General features: G+C 37.5%; 1 protein-coding gene across 1 annotated transcript in view; it reads right to left on the bottom strand.

Moving 5' to 3' along the window:
* mtcl2 (microtubule crosslinking factor 2) overlaps nt 1-19,012 on the bottom strand; it is a 51,159-nt gene extending 32,147 nt beyond the window's left edge. Inside the window, exons 1-3 of the mRNA XM_026199471.1 lie at nt 17,873-19,012; nt 15,943-16,167; nt 7,666-7,824 (exon numbers count right to left, since the gene is read on the bottom strand). Coding sequence (XP_026055256.1) covers nt 7,666-7,824; nt 15,943-16,167; nt 17,873-18,718 — 1,230 coding nt within the window. The 5' untranslated portion in view covers nt 18,719-19,012. The remainder of the gene's footprint in view (nt 1-7,665; nt 7,825-15,942; nt 16,168-17,872) is intronic.
* Between the last annotated feature and the right edge of the window lie 1,714 nt (nt 19,013-20,726).

Here is a 20,726-nt window from a genome sequence, read left to right as displayed (position 1 = left end):
AAGCAACAGCTTACCGATCTGATTAGGAAGAAAGCGGAGGATTTGAGATCGAACCACTTAGCTTCACCTAAGGGACCAGTGAATTTGATCAGAGGGCAAGAGGCGCTTGTTGTGTTGTGTAATGATGTAAAGGTCTGAACATGTGTGTAAATCTGGTAACAGGAATGAAGACTTGTCTTCTCTATAAATGCTTCTTTTACACTTTTTAACATCTCACACACTATAAACGATATCTATAAAAATAAATGTTTTGTGCTGAATGGCTTGATTCAATAATATGGATTTTGTTTAGCATAATCAGTAGCATTGCAAATCAAATTCATTTAACCTCAGTCCTGGGAAACACAAGTGGATGGGAGCTGCATGACACAACTGAAATAGCTCTGTAGATCAATACAAGCTCTCCGTGAGAGAAAGATATTCGCACAGTTGTTAGAAATATCTGTGCCACAAACACACTTTCAGCTGATTATAAATCTTATAGCTCCTACTTTTTTATTAAGTTTGGGGTGAGTAAGTTTAAAAAAAAACTTTTAAAAAGGCATTTATTTGATCAAAAATACAGTAATTTTGTGAAATATTATTACAATTTAAAATAACTGTTTTCTATTTTAGTATATTTTAAAGTGTAATTTATTCCTATGATGTAAAGCTGAATTTTCAGCATCATTACTCCAGCTTTCAGTGTCAAATTGATCCAACAGAAATTATCAAAAATCACAAATAATTTGCTGCTTAAAGCATTTTCTATTATTATCAATGCTGAAAACTTGAAAAGTTGCACAATATTTATGTAGAAACTAGTGCTGTTTAATTTAAACGATTAAATGCGATTAATCACATCCAAAATAAAAGTTTTTGTTGACATTTTATATGTGTGTGTACCATGTATATTTATTATGTATATATAAATACACACACATACAGGATATATTTAGAAAATATTTACATTTATTTACATATAAACATTTATATATTTATATTCTTATATTTTATATTATATATAAATATATTTAATATATAAACATAACATATGTTCCTTAAATATATACACGCATGTGTTTGTATTTATATAGACATAATAAATATACACAGTATATATTTATATATTATGCAAAGAAAATTTTATTTTGGATGCGATTAATCGCGATTAATTGCTTCACAACACTAGTAGAAACCATCAGGATTCTTTAATGACTAAAAAATTCAAAAGAACAGCATTTATTTGAAATAGAAATCTTTTGTCACTGTTTTTGATCAATTTAATAGATCCTTGCTGAATCAAAGTATTTTTTTTAAATCATACTGATTTCAAACTTTCCAAAAATATGCCACTAGGATCAAACAATTATTAAAAAAGAAATAAAAATGAAATTATAATAAACTATTCAAACAAGTAAACAGGCTAGTATGTATTGTCTGGACAATATTTCTAGCTTGCAAAAAGATTGACACAGCAGGGAACCTGACAGATCTAATCTTGTCCGACATGCTAAACTTCTTTCAAACAGCTGATCTCAGCTGGTTTCCACAGACACAATCTTAATACATGACATGCTGCTCACCTAATGCAGTTTGTGTGGACATGTATCCAGGAGACAACTCAATTACCCTGCCATTAGAAGTAGAAATAGCCAGCCAGTTGGTGCATGCATGTGTGTTTTTTGTGTGTGCATGGGTTTTATAAATGACCTACAAGCGCTGCAGCATTGTCATCATTATCAAATCTAATAACCTCTAGCTGCATTATATGTCCTTCTGTATGTGTATGTGTGTATCATATTTAAGGCTCCAAACATCAGTCAAACACATATTTCCCTTTCTGCACTTTCTTTGTCTGTCAGTTCTGCATACTGCTGAGCTTCATAAAAAACGAGCTTGCCACTAACTCCCTCCCAACATCCTCTTATTGTTTGTTTTACCTGTGCCATTTGTTCAGTCGTGTAATTCTCAAGTGGAAGCAGTTGGAGATTACAAGCTGTCTGTCTGATGTGTACAAACATACACACACATACAGAGCTATGAAGTGTTCATATAACATCAGAGTTTAGGTTTAAGACTTTCATTTAAATGTGCAAGTCTAAATCCTACAACTGTGATTGATGTGATTGATTCATGTAAGCACTGACATCCCAGATGCTTTTAAAAAATTAGACCATTTTGTTACCTGACCAACATGGGTCTGGTGATCTGACATTCAAAAATAGCTCTTACAGATGGCTCAAAAAGGAAAAAGAGGAAGACATGATAAATGGCAAACAGCAACATCAGAGGTGTGTGTTGCTTTTATTCTGTAGAAGTGTGTATGACAAGCCAGAAAAAAAGTACAACTTGTAATGCATTTATTTAAATAAAACACAGTAAAATTTGAAAATAATTTTAGTTTCCTATTTTAGGAATTGTAGTCAACCTGCCATACCAAACAATAGCACAGGGAGATGCCAAAGACTGCATATAAACTACTGTACGGTTTCATTCAGAATCACTTAACACCAAAATACAAGTGAAAAATAAACCCATTCTGAACTCAGCGATGTGAAGGCGGCTCGACGCTACAGTAAATAGTTCCTCTGTCAGAACGCTGTTTGGAGCATCTGATGGCCATATGTGCGTAAATACCACTGATCCTCACAAACTTCTCAGAAACACGCGGGCATCCATTATAAAACACTCATTTTTACATGATTGAACATATTAGTCATAACATTAGTGAATATATAACATTTTATTTTTAAGCTATCTCGCACCTCACTGACCTAAAGCGCGATCTACCTTTGGGGCTCCCCTGCTCTAACATATATAGTACAGTCCAGGCCTGAATGTGTGTGTTCAAGAGTTTTGCATGCTTCAGTCTTGTGTGTCTTGTGTAGTATGTTTGGTTTTTCATGCATATCTTTACTAGAGCATGAAATCACCTCTCACTCCCTGAGGAAAGAACATGTTATCTGTATGTGGATGTGTGCTAGATTTAACCAGGGTTTGGTTGCACTTCCTGAAATGCAGGAATAGTAGCCTAAAGGTACAGTAAAATATTAACATTGGTGTTTGCTAAGGCAATCCTCAATATTACTGTTCATGCTCATACTCATTCAATATATATTTGGACAAGCCCCTAACTCCAAGTAGTAAACTATAAAGATATAAATGATACTGGTTGTTAAACTGCATGTAATTTTAGAGTACATCAAATCTTAAAAGTGTGCAAAACTGTAACTGTGCTTGCAGATTTGAAGCTTTACTTTAAAGTACATTTGAAATCATTATGTTTTAAAGAAGTATGCTTTGATGAGTTGACTAATAACTAAAGCTTGTTAAGTACTTAATTTCAATGGTAGAGTGTTATCAATATCACATTTAAAGTTTAAATGTATTCAATTGAAACTTCATTAAAAATGCATAATTACAAGTTTCATAGAGAAATTATATTTCAAGTATTTTCAGTTTATTATAAATGCTTGTCAGTACATTTGGCAGCACAAAAGTAATTATACAGCTATGTACTTAAGTAGGTCCACACATCACTCTAAAGTTCACCTTACGGTATTTATAATAACTTTAATCTATAATGTATTTTAATTTTATAGCAATTAACATGCAGTTATGCGTCAAACACAGCCAGTTAAAACTTAAATATATTCTTTTAAAATATATAATTTCTGTAAAAAAGTACCTTTTTCGAAAGTTCTTCTTTTTCTTTTCAAAAAGGCACTTCTTGGTCTTTGAGAAAATAAACACATCCAGGTCACACGTGTTCGAGTGTATCTGTGTGCGTTTCTCGCTTGCTTTTATTCTCTATTTTTCCCATCATGTTCCAGACCAATACAAAACCTTGAATGCCACGTGCTTTGATGCTGCTGTACGGATCAGACCTTACAATACAGAGAAACACAGCAAACACAGCTGCCAAACCTTCCCAGACTCAAGACCTCACAGCCCAGCAACAATCCTGCCTCCATTTAACTCTCTTCTTTGTGTTATTTACAGCAATGTAAATATTAGATACAATGAAAACTAGATATTGTAAATATAATCTGAGAACACTCGCTTTATTATGAATGTGTGCATTGTGCATTCATGTATCTAATTCATTGAATCATATTATAATAGACAGAAAAGGGCAATTTAAAATGCACCACAACAACCACACAAACAAGTACTACAAAGTTTCATGGTACAGGACATTTTACTAGGGTTATTGGACCACTAATGAACCATTAGTATCTTCAAGGTACAGAGAAACATGTAAAGACCGTTGTACATGAATAGAGTGATCATTCAGTACCACAGTACCACCACTGTAAGAGAAAATGTCAAGACTCGTATATCTGGAAATTATTTCTTATAAAAGCTCACTGCACTGCGCTTACTGGCTTCTCTGACTGTTCTGGTGAAATAGTCATCCAATAGTCTGTGAGTCAACGGGTCAGCGTTTCATTATTCTCCTTCTTGAAAAACAGTTACATGACCACCTGCTAAATCCCACATCATCCCTCAAACTTTCAGGGAGTTTTCAGCAAACTCTGAATATTCTGGATTGCTCAGAAGTCCTTAAAATCCTCAAGTGATTTTCCCAACAAGGGGGTTTTAAAGATTAAATGGCCCTGACGCATTTCTCCGCTGACTGTCCAGCTGTAATTTTTCCTCATCTAGTGTTTGTTTCCATCAGAGCAGAGTTAATGAACCCTGCTCCAGAGACCCTGCACTTCCTTCCTTTCTCAGGGTTTCCCCTTTAGAACGAAACAAAGATAGGAGCTTCCTGAAAAATATAAATAAAAGTTCAGTCAGCCTCATAGGACTGTTTCCTCCAGCACAGTCTAGAAGGGCTCTGGATCAACAAATGAGCTCTATATAGATAATGCCACTATTACATGCTGTTTTTGAGACACATTTGGGCTCTGAATGATAAATTAACAAATGAGCTCTTGGTATGAATGTGTATTTGGAGAAAGAAACAGCAGTAATAAGGCTGCGCTCTTATACTAACCTTTAACTGTACCGAGGCCTATTAAACACCTGTAAAACAGGCCCTATAAAACAGCCCCTCCACATAGCGACCACCATCAGAAGCCATAAACACACACACACACACACACACACACACACACCTCTTACACTCACAGCAGCAGCAGCAGACATGTGAACCTAATCACCCAGCTGCAGTACAGATCGATACCCATTGTGTGTTAAATGAAGTATTGAGAAAGAGTTTGAGAATGAGGGATGGAGAGCATAGACGGAGAACTATAAGTATTTATAGGACGATTTTTGGGTGTGGTGCTATCTAGGTTTAAAGGCCTTATATCAGCAAGCTTTCATTTTGAGTGTTTATTTTTGTGTCAGGAAGGGAGGTCTTTGATGGTGATCTGATGACATCAGCGGGTTCTCACTGACCTACTAAAAGTCTGAGAAGTCTCTTTATAAATAAAGCGATTAGTGATCATGGGTGAGGAATAAATTAGAAGTTTATTTTCTGTCCATTCTTCCTTATGGCATTCCCCACTGACATTTCTTTAGTTTAATAATTTAGCACATGCATCATCAGATGTAACTTTACATCCACTCAAAGCAAATATTCTTTTAAATGTACAGTAAAAAAAAAAACATCTTGAACTATCCAATGACCAGCAAAGTAATACAGTAGTTAATCGAGTAGCCTATAAAAGATGGTGTTACAACAGAAAATATAACACAAAACACCCTAATGAATAGCAAAATGGCAAATTACATATTTAGATAACATTTTTAATTAAACTGAATTAAAATAAAGTAAAATGTAATGTTATAGTATTTTACAGTAAAATATCATATAATGCAATGTTAAACCACTTACAATGTTTCACCCTATAGTATAACTTACAGTTAACCAGGTAAGGATATTTTTACTGTTCCATTTTTTCAAGTTTCGTTCTTGTGCACATAAATTGTGCAGATCCATGTTTGTAACAATAGAACAGAAACATTGTCTATAGAAGTAAATAAATAAATAAAAATTTACAGTCAGTCCTTATCAGGAACTTGATGTAATTTATTAAAGAAATTATCAATAATGAATAGACATAACTAGGACAGCTATGTATGAAATCAGTCAATTACAAATACAGTTTAGCTATCATTATACAACCCATTAGAATTGATTTTTTGCTCTAATAACTGTTCATGCATCTCTTTCATCCTGTACTTTGTTGCATGTCATTGTGAGATATCATGTTCAGCCAGATCATCTTCTTTTACTTGTAATGATCCATCGCTTCTTTCCATTCTTTGAGTCATCTGTTGTCTGAAAGGCTCTACTGGCTCTTTTCTGGAAGTTCAGTTGAGGATGAACTCTCACTGTGTAGCATAAGTGCCCGCTATGCCAAGAATTCAGTCCTGAACAACAGAGAGCGGCACGCATCCTGCCCTGGGCTTACAGCCAATAAGAACACAGAGCAAACCTGTGAGCCGACCCAAAGCAGCGCAGCCGAGCGAATCAGAGCGCTGGCATTGACTATCACAGCGGTATACAACACCCCGTAAAATGATTCTCAAAGAAAAGAGTGAACCGACCAATAATGACCGTTGCTTCATACAATAATGCATTCATCACTTTTTTCATCATGTAGCAGACATCGCTAATAGAGCACAGACCAACCATTGAGCCAACACAGACCATCCTGCCAATGATCCATTACTCAGAACACAAAGGATCATTTATTACCAAAAGAATGCAGGACAAAACTGAGAATTAACCAAACACAAGTAGCATGCTTTATGTTCATCCTCGTTAAACTGTCAGTAGAGAAAATCTAATGCTAAATTCATGTGCTCCCCGTCCACCCTCAAACCCACCCACCCGAGCTGACATTTACAGAGCGAGAGTCAACAGATCGGTCCGAGCGAAGGGCTCTCAGCTTCTGCCGTAACACACACAGAGCTTTGACTACAGTGAAGTAAAACGCAAGTGTCAACATTAAGAGTACTGCCCCAGGCCAAATCAAGTACAATATAAACACTTGTCTTTTCAGAAAACTGCCCTGGAGCTCCTAATGAAGCCTTTTCAGAGAATCTAAAACTAATTATTGATCCTATTTTCCCCAATTAGCAACTTCTTACAGAACTCGCATTGATTTCCATCATTGCAGCTACAATAACCAAAAACAGGTAGTTTTCCAGCTCCAAATGGCCAACTTGTGGCCACATGCATGTGACTTGTGATTTAAAGTCTTTATTAAACAAAACAGATAGGCTTATGAACTACATTACCTGGTGAAAGAATGGCTTATTTACATTATTATTTTTAGTGGTGTATTATAAGGCATCATCATTATTTTAATGATGAATGGTAAAAAAAAAAAAAAAAATAGATATTTGGGGACCACGGTGTCATAGAGATTTAGAGGTGGGGTCAATCAGTAACCCCCTAGCACACAGCACACAGCAATGCTTTAACAACCACACAGAATAACTTTATCAAGCGCATAGCAATCCAGACCACCCTAGCAGAATCTTTTCTTTGATTTCATCAACGCACACCATGCTTCTTTCCTGTGGTAAAATTCACAGCAGCTCATTGTGTTTTCCACAAATTTGAGATGTCATACTTCAAATATCTGCAGCTCGTTTTAAAGCCCACTTGCTATCTACTCAACATCCTGAAAGCTTCTGGAATGACCAGTTATCTCTCACCTCTCTGGCCTTCTCCATCTCCGCTTGCAGGACCTGCTTGGCCACCTCCAGATCCTGCAGTTTCACCCTCAGCTCCTCGTTCTCCTGCTCCAGACGAGATCTCTTCTTCTCCACAGCGTCCAGCTCATTGTGCAGACGGATGGACACGTCTTTGGCCACCTAAAACAACCACAACAGTTTTTATGAGGGGAGCATTAAAAATATAATTTGGGATATAGGTACTCTGTGAGCTGCCTACAGAAATTAGCTTAGTGAAAAATAATAGGCAAGAGAAAGTATATGTATTATATTTAAATATTACAGAAATGGTAATAAACATATTTCACTCAATGCTGATTAATACAGTGAACTGTTCAGTGCTAAATACTGATTAAAAATACTGCATGTTGTAGTAATTAATCTTATCATAAAATTCATCCTCTTTTTCATTTTACTTTTGCCAGTGAAAAGTATTAAAGTTGGCTTGTTCATGAGTCTATGATTCATGTCTCCCTGAAGGTAGAGGAAAGCTCATTAAAAGCGGTTGATCGTAGAGCTGCACTAACTTCTTAAGGAGGCAATTATCAGTGTTGGGCAAACAAAGACTGAGAATCCTAACCCATATCTACCAAACACACACACATACTGGTGCTTGGACCATTTTAGCAACACAAGAACGTTGGTCATTACTGGCAATGTTTGTATGTTTCTATAGGGCACATATTAAGGAAGGATGTAGGTTTGTGTGAGAGGAATGAGGAAAGAGAGGGCAGCAGTCACTGAATGGGGTAAATGAGGATTGTGAAGGGCTATTAGGAGAAGCACAGCCCCTGTTTGTGAGGGAGGGTTTTCTCCTCTCCATGTGTCTGAACCACAGCCAATGTGCAGCTGGGTACCCACAATGCTCCACTGTACCAGCACCATGCTCTAATTCATATCAGATCTCCCCATTTCTCATTCTTTCCTTTTCTTTAAATCACCAACAGCCTCTCTGCCTTGTTCCATCAGTCTTTTTTTCCAATTCACATTGCCAGGAGCTATAAACAACTTTGTTTATCCATCAATGTGTTGTGGAAGAAACGAACTAAAAGCAGCAAAACTACTACCTTAACTACCTTATCAGTAGTGTTACAGTAGTTCACTGGTGTTTTCATTTCAGCTTTTCCAGTACAAGCTACTTTCCCCAAAATGTTGTGCTGTGGCATGATAAAATTGTGTTTTGCTGTTGCTATAAATTGGACATGCGTATTAAAAACATAATTTTACAGCAATATATATATATATATATATATATATATATATATATATATATATATATACATATATATATATATATATATATATATATATATATATATATATATATATATATATATATATATATATATATATATATATGTGTATATATATATATATATATATATATATGTATATATATATATATATATGTATATATATATATATATATATATATATATATATATATATATATATATATATATATCAGTGAATACGTTACACTACATTATCTTACAGTATATGGTGAAAAAAATTAATTTAAAAGTCCGTAAAAGTGACTTTGTGCTTCTTTAGGATGGCACAATCAAGCGATGTTCACTTGCAGATAGGGCACATAAGTCTGAAGTAACAAATTTAGGTAAATGGGTGCCGAGCCAGTGGTAGTTTTGTAGGCAAACATCAATGCCTTGAATTGTATACGAGCAGCTATTGGAAGCCAGTGCAAATTGATAAACAGAGGTGTATATAGTATAAAATATGTTTCTAGACCACAGTCCCAGGGTTTTATGATAATTGCACGTCTGTATTGTCACACAAAAGCTTTAATTATCTGAGCCCTGAAAGTGTCTGTTGGTCCAGATTATTTGCATTCACTCCTCCCTCCATTCTGTCTGGACGCCACCCACCTGCCTTTGTCTGACAATGTCACGGCTGTTGTTGCTTTTACATGCAAAAGGAGATAGACACCTCTAGATCCACAGGGAAAGGGGCAGTGAAGCACTGCAGTGTCGTGTGTGTGTGTGTGTGTGTGTGTGTGTGTGTGTGTGTGTTTAGGTGCTTAGTTGGCCACCCCTCTCACCACAGCCTGAAGTGGAAAAAGCTGCCATATCTGGCAAAACCCTGAAATCAAAGGAGTGTAATGACCATTCAAAGACTGATAATGGCTCATTTGCATGTGACCATGACTGTTTGTCAGCAGAACTTGGTCAGATATGAAAATGGCTCTGTGGAATTTGTTTGTATTTGGGTTTAATTGTGTGTGTGTGTGTCGCTCCTTTCTGATCCTGCTTTTCAGGATTGCTCCGCCTCTCTGCTGTGCAAACGGTCGTTTTAAATGACTTCCCTCCAGATCTGTATCTGGTTGCATCTGCGGGACAGAAGCCCGGCCACATTCACACTATAAACTCAACCTTGCCCTGCTTAGAAAAAAACAAACTGCCCTTTGGTTAACCTATTAGCACACATGCAGCTCAGATGAGCCATATGAAGACAGTCCAAGGGCACCAAATACTGTTGTGCTGAAAGACACCCATTAACACAGCTTCACTACATTTTTTAAATGCAGCTTCCAGCCATACGTCACTCACCCTGCCTTTGAAACTCACAAGTGAGTCAACATAAAACGGTATTTGCAATCCATTGTACTTATAATGTGATGCATTTCTGAGTGAAAAAGGATATTCAATGAGATAAAAGTAGGGCAAGTAAATGGAGACTTTAGTCTAAGTTTCCTGCTTCTCAATTTTTTATTCTAGAAGAGACCCTAGTTATCTCAAATGTACCTCCTCTAGAGTTTCATCTCAGCTTAGGATCTGGTTTTTAAAGTGGGTCTTTGTCTTGCTCTGTGGCTGTTTGACATATGAATGCAGCACAAGGCTGATTATGCATGTGCGCTCCTCACATAAATGACAATGAAGCGGTTCGACCGCGAGTGGACCAAGCCAGCTTCACGATGAGGAGCTGTTCATTACTATGTGTCTCTTTCTCTTCCTCTTATCTGCAGGATGCTGCTGTTAAGCTGATATCTGAGCAGGCAAAGTCCAAACTGACTAAACAATTCTTTCCTTGCTTATGATCATCTGTCACCATCACTTCCTCGTTATTATTCTGCCTTTGCCCAGAATATTTTTTTCTGCTCATATGTTGCTCTTTCATAGCTCATGACTAACTGCAAGTCTCATTAAAATACCACAAAATGATGAAATTTTTGTGTATGTGCATGTGGCGAAAATGATGTAATTTCATCAGCAGCAGCCTGGTTTTATTAGCATGTGTTCTCTGTACGGTCATCTCGCAGATCAACTTGACGCTAACCGAGTGCTGCATTGATGACATATTTTTGTAGATCTGCCCATAATTGAGCATCACCCTGGTTCTCTTGCCAAAAACCCAACTGCATAACAATTGTATTGTTGGAGAAAATAAGCTCAAACAAAGGTTTACGGTTTTTACACATTTTGTTCATCATGATAATTTTTACAAATGAACTTTTATGGATTAAGCATCATAAGCATAGGCTAGAAACCAACTACAGCAAGGTCACATGACTTTAATGTCACCTTCACTGAGCTTTTGAATTTCTGTAGTCCTATATAGCCAAACTAGCAGAGCACAACAAATGATCTTGGATAATTAAGATTATATACTGTATGAGTTATATCTCAGCAAATCTGAACATAGATTGAAACATTGTTTGACTCTGCAAGCTGTATAGTACATCAGGCACTAGATTTTAATTGGAGTGATTCAGTTTTGACGCACTAGATGATCAGAATTTCATTTCTGATATTTCTTGTGTACAGCTGTAATCATTCTCTGTTTCTCAGCTGTTGTTTTGCATGAGCACATGGCTGGAGAAGCTCAGATGGATAACAGAGGGAGAGGGGAAGCTCCAGTATGTCTCCAAACCCAATTTCACAAGCCACAGCAGCTGATGAGAAGGTGTGGAGCTGTTTTCCGTCCTTCCCCTGACAGATCTGGGAGATGTTGCTCTCATTGGATGAGAAATGAGGCCAGGGCTTCAGAGAGCAGGAAATGGTGCAGGGATTTTACAAACATTCAGATCCTCCATCAGCCCGTTTCACCCCCACCCCCTCCTGACCATGACATCACCCAGAGACCAGAGAGAGATGGGAAGATGTCGAACATGGGAAACTTGTATATGTTAGTCCATGGGGGAAAAAAATATTTGTCTTACAAAGCTTCTTGGTCAGAACATCACTGACCTCTGAATGGAGTTCATTCATAAGGAAATTACCAAACAATAACTGACACGTGGGTCATCTCAGCCCCAAAAAATAAATAAGGGTAATACATTATGACCAGATTGATTCATCAGCACATATTCTGTCATTTTAAGATAACAAACTTTCAGAATTCAAAATGAATGTTTCATTTGTCTTCATTGGCTTTGTTGAATACTTGATTGCGGTTATTTGCATCCTTCTGTGGTAATCAATTTCCTAAATATCTGTGCCCCCCCAGTTCTCTCTTTTTACATAATATAATATTTCATTTTCAATTATTCATGGTTTTGGTTAACATCACAGTCCCTTTCGGTAAGATTTACCTGAATATAAAGTTTCTGATACAAAAACAGATGTTCAGAACAATCGGCCTAGCAACAAGACAAACACTGAATCAATCTTCTGAGGTAATTTTCACTAGTTGATCACATTTGGCAGAAGTTGTGTTTGTATGAAACAAGGGAGTGTGTCTGTGTGAAACAAAAGACATAATAGTCTTTATGTCTTTATGTTGCGAAGGACTACAGTGAATATTGAAAAGATGTAGACCACTAATCTTAACTGAACACTGCATCAACTGGTACACAACTGAACAGAGGAGCTTGCTAAATATATGCACTATATTACATTTCTTCTTTTATTTTTACGGTCTTTATTATAGTGCTGGGTATTGAGTTTGATACTTTTTAGTCACTGATCAAATTGCTTCAATACCATTGAGTTTCAAAAAATATCTTGTCGTTCAGTTTAAAATTTTGCTACTTAAGGGGTTAATCTCATCAATGTCAGTGAGTAAATAATGCATGCTTTATGTGCTTACATCAAGTGCTGGACATTGCGGTCTAATATGTGTTTTGGCCATATAATGTTGCTGTATATATGCTATGTGTAGCCTTTTATATCAAGCTTATCACTAAACTTGCTTAGAATTTCTCTTGAATAAAAATTATTTGCACTGATTTATTGTGTTGTTGGTTAAATTTTTTCCTTTGTGCAGTGGCTCAGGAGAGGAGAGGAGTCTTTAAGTCTTAACTACTGATGTGTAAAGTAGTGGTCGATCGATATTGGTTTTTTGACAGCCGGTGCCAATATCTTGGAAAGCAAAGGGGCCGATAGCTGATATATATATATATATATATATATATATATATATATATATATATATATATATATATATATATATATATATATATATATAAATATTATTATAATTATAATTATTATTATTATTATTATTATTATAAAAAAAACATTTGACAGTGGACTCTAAATATATAAATATTTAATAAAAATATAATTACAATGGAGGTAAACACTGTAACCAACAGGGGACTCAGTTTTCTGGGAAGTTTGTGTGCGTTTGGGAATCAAATTTTTTTTTTTTCAAATAAAGCGCTGTTTTCAGCGGCGTCAAAATAAAAGTCCCACGTCGAACACATCGGCCAAGTAGAAAAACTTATCGGCCGATGCCGATATTTTAAAAATGCCCAATAACAGCCGATATATCAGCCTTGGTGATATATAGGTCGACCACTAGTGTAAAGTACTCTTGTTAAAACGGATTTCATAAAACTGGTAATGAAAAAGTAGCGTTCAGGAATCTGTATCGAACTCAAAGTATCTGTATGATATTAAAAGAATTTGAACAATACCCAGCCCTCCTTCATTATTTAATGTATATTTGAATAAATATGTCAAGAAATGTATTACAAGCACTGTTTAAATTTAATATTGAAACATCTAATTGGAATCAAAACATATTTATATTAAAAGTTGACATAAAAACGGCCTTGTTTGCAATTTAACTCTTAATTTATACAGGTTAGTTGATTATTAAATAAAGGTGATTAATTGATTAGTTTATTGTCAGTTTTGGTTTTAGGCTACTTTAAAACTTTATTGACGGTTTCTCTGTTTTAAGAAAAATTCAGTTTGTTGCATCACATTAAAGTACTGATTGGTGCATGAGTTGTTCTCATAACCCTGTAAGGCTACAAGAAAATCTGAGTTAGCGCTTCGATTTGCACAATGTTTTGTTGCTGGGCTAGGCTGAATGTAAAGAACCAATGTCCTTCCTCATTAAAGCCTATAGCATGCCTGTCAAAGCGATAGCAATGGAGTATTTCAACCAGTTGAATGCACAAGCGTTGTGAAGATCAGTGTAATCTGACCTGGCTGTGGAGAGACAATTGACCCTGTGTTAGGAGACTCCTGTCAGCAGTTAAAGAATTCAGCAGAGGCTGAGATGTCTACAGACACATCCCCCTCCTGTGTTTAATGCCACATCGATTGTGTTCTGCAGCCTCTGATCCTTACCAGCTGTGTCCTGAGTGGTGAAACTTACGTATGTGACAGTGTAACTTGTTATAGACCAATACAGCCAGTCTCAGTAGCACAAAGAGGAATCACTCTCCCTCTGTTACTGTATACAAATCAGCCATGTAAAAGAGGAATACAGGGCTGACGGGAATGACATCATGGGTATTTCTCCTCTCACTGACAGACCAGAGAAAGGAAGTATTGTGTCTTCAGCCATGTGAGACAGTTGCCTGTGTGGTGAATTACATGCTGCCTAAAGCATGATCTTACAGTCTACCGCAGACGTTTGCATCATTGGATATTTTACGAGATTCACTTCATTCAGAGAATCCCTTGTGAAAAATAAGTACACTTTAGCAAACATACAAAAGAAGTCCTTTGATATATTTTAAGTGCGGGTTGAATATACTGTTTTCAGACACTTCATTGCATGTTATTTAAAACTAAATTCAAACATAATATATTTTACATTTATATTAAATGCACTTAAGTAGAACTTAAGTGACATCTCTGTAATTTCATAATTTTATGGTTAAAGTGTGTTGCTGCATATACTGACAAGCATTTATAGTGAACTACAATATACTTTTATGTAATTTCATGCATTTAAATATATTTGTAATTACACCTTTGTAATAATGAAGTTGCAATTGAATTTAGTACATTTCAATTGCAAGTCGTGGGGAAGTCGGGGAAGTCGTGGGGAAGTCGTGGCCTAATGGTTAGAGGGTTGGACTCCCAATCGAAGGGTTGTGAGTTCTAGTCTCGGGCCGGACGGAATTGTGGGTGGGGGTAGTGCATGAACAGCTCTCTCTCCACCTTCAATACCACGACTTAGGTGCCCTTGAGCAAGGCATCGAACCCCCAACTGCTCCCCGGGCGCCGCAGCATAAATGGCTGCCCACTGCTCCGGGTGTGTGCTCACAGTGTGTGTGTGTGTGTGTGTGTGTGTTCACTGCTCTGTGTGTGTGCATTTCGGATGGGTTAAATGCAGAGCACAAATTCTGAGTATGGGTCACCATACTTGGCTGAATGTCACTTCACTTTTTTTTTTTTTTTTTAAACATCAACTGTAATATCTAATAACACACCACTTTTATAATTACAATTAGTTTTTTTACATGTGATTTGCTATTCTAGTCAAAACATCAAAATAAGTGTACTTCTTTAAAGCATGACAAAATATTAAGTGCACTTTTAAGTGTACTTAAGTGTGTTTAAGAAACCATGAAAGTGTACTTGTTCGATCTGGCCTACTAATATCCCTTTCTAATTACATTGTATTATGATCTTTAGAATGTTTATCTGTCATTCCATTCTGTCTTTAAATTCATGTTTTATTATTTCTGTTTTATGTGTTTAAGGTTTGTTTTTTATGTTCAGCGCTTAGGTCAGTCTTGTGGCTGTATTTAAATGTGCTTTTTAAATAAATGTACTTGATCTTGAAACACTCATATCATGTTTTATTTCATTAAAATTGCATTTTCTGCAAATATGGTTTCTTAAAGAGTACTTTTAAGATTTAAACATTCAAAACAATTAGGCTAAGCGCACCTAATTTTCACAAGGTGTTTGAGTCAAATTCAACTTAAAGATCAAGCAATCACCTACTAAACACAGTTAGCTAACAGAATACATTTGGTGGCTTTTATCTGTAATAAATCCCACCTTCACACCAACTGAATTTCTCCATCACACATTAACATCCTCTAACCTTGACGTCTTGCTCCAGTGTTTGGATAAGCTCCCCGTCCACTTGTCCGGTCTGGGCCACGCGGATGCTGCGTCTCTCTGCCTTCTTGAGGCGGTACTGCAGGATGCGGCAGGTTTTGTTGGCCTGATCCAGCTGCTGTCTGAGCTCCTGGAGCTGATACACATCTTCCTCCATGTACATGTCCCTCATCTCCAGCATCTCAGAGCGAAGCTCCTCCATCTCATCCTGATACACACACACACACTCAATGCATATTTTAGAAATAACAATGCATTTTGTCACTTTGACATAGACAATGATCTGTCACTAGTCTCACCTAGGATCAAAGCAACTTGAGATCATGTATGTATTATGCTGCATTATGAATTTCCTCCAGACTCTTTTACTACACAGTTTACATAATAGCGCCATGTTTAGAAAGCAGTTTTGCTCTAACCCCAAATAAACTATTTATGCCTCAAACAGATAAAAATTCATTCAGCTTTCAGAGGCTGATGGATGCGGTGGGCCACCGCGTGCTGCCACACATTTCCAGTGAATATAGGTCAACTACTGCAGCGCGCGTCACGTGCTCAGCGCGCGGATAAACAATGGAGTGAAAAGTGGGCGCGGGCGCAGCGAACCGACTGACTGCTGCAGCATCTGTACAAACAGCTGCATTATTCAAGCAACACGCGTGCAGGAGCAACTAGCCACTAGCCTTTTTAAGGCTTTTATATTAGTCATGGTAAATGAGATTGATCTGGTCCTGTCATGGTCTTGTGATAGTTTATGAAATCCAAGATTACAAAAGAATCACTGTTTATCTCTTACATATGACTCATAGTAATGGAGAAATGACAAACCCATATGATAGTAAACAAGGATCTTAAATATATGCCCTGTGAGAAGAATGAATACAGTGTTTCCCGTTTCAGGGGGAAGGAACATAGACATTTAGATAATGATATATGGCAGAAATACAGTATTATACTGGTTTCCCTGTGACTAGTTTCCACCTGAAAATTATACAGTTGTTTTGAATAATTTCATTGTAAAACATGTTTTTATTTTTTTGTTTGATTTTCAGAAATGCAGTAATAAAGCATTTTCATTTTGAATGGGTTACATTTTTATAATATAGTAATAATCATGAAATAAAAGATTCTGAAATCTTTTTATATACTAATATTTTGGTTAACTGTAACTCTACTGTATACTTTGGAAAAATGTTAAAGGTCTTTAAAGATTCAGCAAAGACCCTCCCTGTGCATCAAGCACCGTTTTGGTTATGTTTGGTTCTTATGATTGTTATTTTGGAGGTTTTGATGTTGCATTAGCCTATTGTGACCCAGGACCACAAAACCATTCTTAAATCGCTGGGGTATATTTGTCACAATAGCCAACAATACATTGTTTGGGTCAAACGTATCGATTTTTCTTCTGTCAAAAATCATTAGTATATTAAATAAAGATTATGTTCCATGAAGATATTTTGTAAATTTTCTACACATAATTTTTTGATTAGTAGTAGTATACATTGCTAAGGACTTCATTTGGACAACTTTAAAGGTGCTGTTCTCAATATTTTGATTTTGTTTGGCACCCTCAGATTCCAGATTTTCAAATAGTTGTATCTCAATCAAATATTGTCCTATCCTAATAAACCATACCTCAATGGAAAGCTCTTTCAGCTTTCTCAGTTTCAAAAAATTGACCCTTATGACTAGTTTTGTGGTCCAGGGTCACATACAGTATGTTCTTGAGAACAGTGTTTTGGTTCTTGGCTGTTTAAAGCACCAACACATGTAAGATTTCTTAAGAACTAGACAATAGCATCATGTTGAACCTTAACCTGAATGTGGCAGCTAAGATATTTTGAAGGAAACTGTGGTTGCCATGGTGCTCATTTTATTTAACAATAAAAATATATGTATAATCATTATGTTACCTTTAAATAATCATTCTCCGACCTGAGTTCCTCTATTTCCCTGACTAGTTCCTCATGCATGCCGTCCATTAATTCCTCAGTCAGGTCCGAGAACGCCAAGGACGTGCTGGCGGGCATCCTGCTGTCGACCGAGGTGAGCGAGCGCTCGTCGCCGAGAGAGACGCTCCCCTCTGCGGTCTCCATCCCCAGCGAGAGTCGCTCTTTCTCCACGCTGCTCTTGGTTTGACCACTCGCTGGCGCTTTCTCTCCGTCGATCCCCCCGCGGCTGCTGGTCTCGGTGTCGCTGCTCAGCGCATCTGTGGAGACTTTATTCTCCTCGGAGGCGCAGTCGGAGAGCTCGGAGCTGCTGTCGGTGGGGGAGAGTTTCCCCGCAGCGCAGCCGGAGTCCTTGCTCAAATCATCCGATCCGATGCTGGCGTCCGAGACTTTTCTCCGACCGCTTTTATTGGACTTCACGCAGCTCTTCTGAGCACCGGGCGCGGACAGCGCGGGTTTGCCGGTCGGTTTACTCTTCTCTGTTTTTGTCTCCTTCCCGGTAACCGGGCTCCGTCTGGACACGCGGCCACCTAAATATATGGCCCCCGGTTTCACGCTCAGCGTCGGCGTGCCGATACCGCCGCGGATTTTCGTGAGGGACCACCCGGGCACATCCTTGGGTCTCGCTGGAGACGGTGCCCGGTGTATTTTCTTTCTCTCGGTAACTTGTAGCGGCTGCGCGGGCTGCTGTTGTGACGGCTGCGGCTGCTCTTGTTCTCCAATGCTGCTCTCCATTTTCTGCTTTTGCCTCTTCTCCTTCGACGAGACAAAATGCGTCGGGGAACCGGTGTCAACCTTTGTCTTGGTCATTCATTCCGTTTACGAGACCCGAGTATAGCTGAAATGTACCTCCTCTCCTCAGACACAGAAGCTGAACCAGTAAACGCTTCACACTAGATCAGCCGACATCAAAACCTCTGTAAATCCTGACGAGAATGTAACGGATTGGCTTGAGATGCTTCTGTTTTCTTCTGTTTAGCTCGTCTGTAGGGTGTCCCGATGTGCGTCCTCGGTTGTGAGCCTCGGCTGCTGCTCTGTTGAGTGTCGGCTGGAGGCTTAGTTCAGTTGGGTTTCTTTCTCTCCGCCCAGTATAGTCAGATAGCGGCTCTGACCGTGACGAGTGGATCTGGAGAGCCTCGCGCGCAGAGCACTACTGCCACCAAGACACGGCACGTGAAAAGAAGTCGATGCATGAAAAAAAAAAAATCCTAAATAAGTGTTTGGAATCGACAACCGGTTCTTATATAAACAATCCCAAAGTAATGCTGTATTTCTGCAAGCAAAACAGAAAACACTTATTTCTTTTCTGGTAGCACTTTATTTTACAGTCCTGTTCCTCATGTACATAGTATGTACTTATAGTAATTACAATAACTTTGTAATAACTAGATACTGACCCTGAACTTACCCCTAAACCTAACCCTATACCCCATGTAGTTACCATGTATTACCAGAACTTAGATAAATACACTGTAAGTACACTATAAGTACATGTAAGTTCATAAACTGTAAAATAAAGTGCAACCGTTTTTATGTAAATGCACTTTTTTTTTAATTAACAAATCCAAACAAAACATTTCCATTAAGAAAAGAAAAATCTTTATCAATATTCTCCATAACGAACGAAGAGAGGTCTTTCCACAACAGTTTAGGGTAAGGGTAGTGCCAAAATAAATGCACTATGTTCTCTGGGAGCTGTTTGCAAAAAATAATGGTTTGTATCAATATATATTTTTTATATTCCTTAAAGAAAGTATTAACAAAAATACAGTAAATATATTTCTAAAGTTGCTGTTGACTTGAAACTTTCATCAGATGTCGGTAACAACCCTAGTAATCCATACATAGAAAGAAAACAAAACAAATAAGATTAGAAATTCAGTTCTGCATAATAAAATGGAATGACACAGGGGAAAGGTATTGAATACTGGATTTTGGGCTGAAACTGTTCTATAGTTACTTGATGATAAATACATTTTTCTGTGCTGAATACTGCCTCCTGCAGTGGAATGAGGCAGGAATGTGAACACAGGTCACATGCGCCATAATTAGTCTATAAAGATGGCTTTATTCAGAGACTGTCCTCCTGGCCGAACACTAGAGCCTTAGAAAGGGCCCCTTCTGGGACCCCGACAAAGGTGGCGCTCCCCGAACTTCACATAAGCACAAAGTTAATAGTGCTGAAGACAGGGCAGAGAAACTGGTTGCTGCTGTGCTAACTGAGCCATTCTCAACTCTGCATGAAAGAAGAGGATTTCTCCCAATCCTCCAGAGTCTTTGAGACGGAGGCAGATCAATGAGAGGCTTTACTTAATCTTTTATTGATTTAAAAAGAGGAACAGGCCTTTTATTCATCCACAGGTGATGATGCATTCCTGTGTATGTGCAGTCTATGCTTCTTTTTACAACAAAAGCAAAACTGGCATTATTTGTCAGAAATCAAAATAACACAAGTGTGCTGATGGCATTATTTGCTTCAAAACTGCTGTAAAACATATTTATAGTACTGATAAATAAGAAGTTTTGAATGGATAATGGAAAATTGACTGCATTTGTTTCCTGTAAGACAGCAATTATCTGTGCAGTGTTGAAGCGTTTAGGGATTTTGTTACTGTTATGACTGTAATGGCTGTCAGCAGCCTTGCCACACTAGACTGAGGAATGCAAAACCCACAGGGAGACACAGGAAATATCCCCTGTGCTGCTGGATATTACATATTTCATGGTGGGCTTACTTCATGTAAAACAGTATTTTAGTCTCCTGTCCTATATACTTGGCCTGAAAAACTGTGATTAATGATCCTAACAGGATCTCTGC

This window comes from Carassius auratus, chromosome 23 (assembly GCF_003368295.1).
Source record: "Carassius auratus strain Wakin chromosome 23, ASM336829v1, whole genome shotgun sequence".
NCBI classification, from domain to species: domain Eukaryota; kingdom Metazoa; phylum Chordata; class Actinopteri; order Cypriniformes; family Cyprinidae; genus Carassius; species Carassius auratus.
This window is presented reverse-complemented; position numbering and strand designations above follow the sequence as displayed.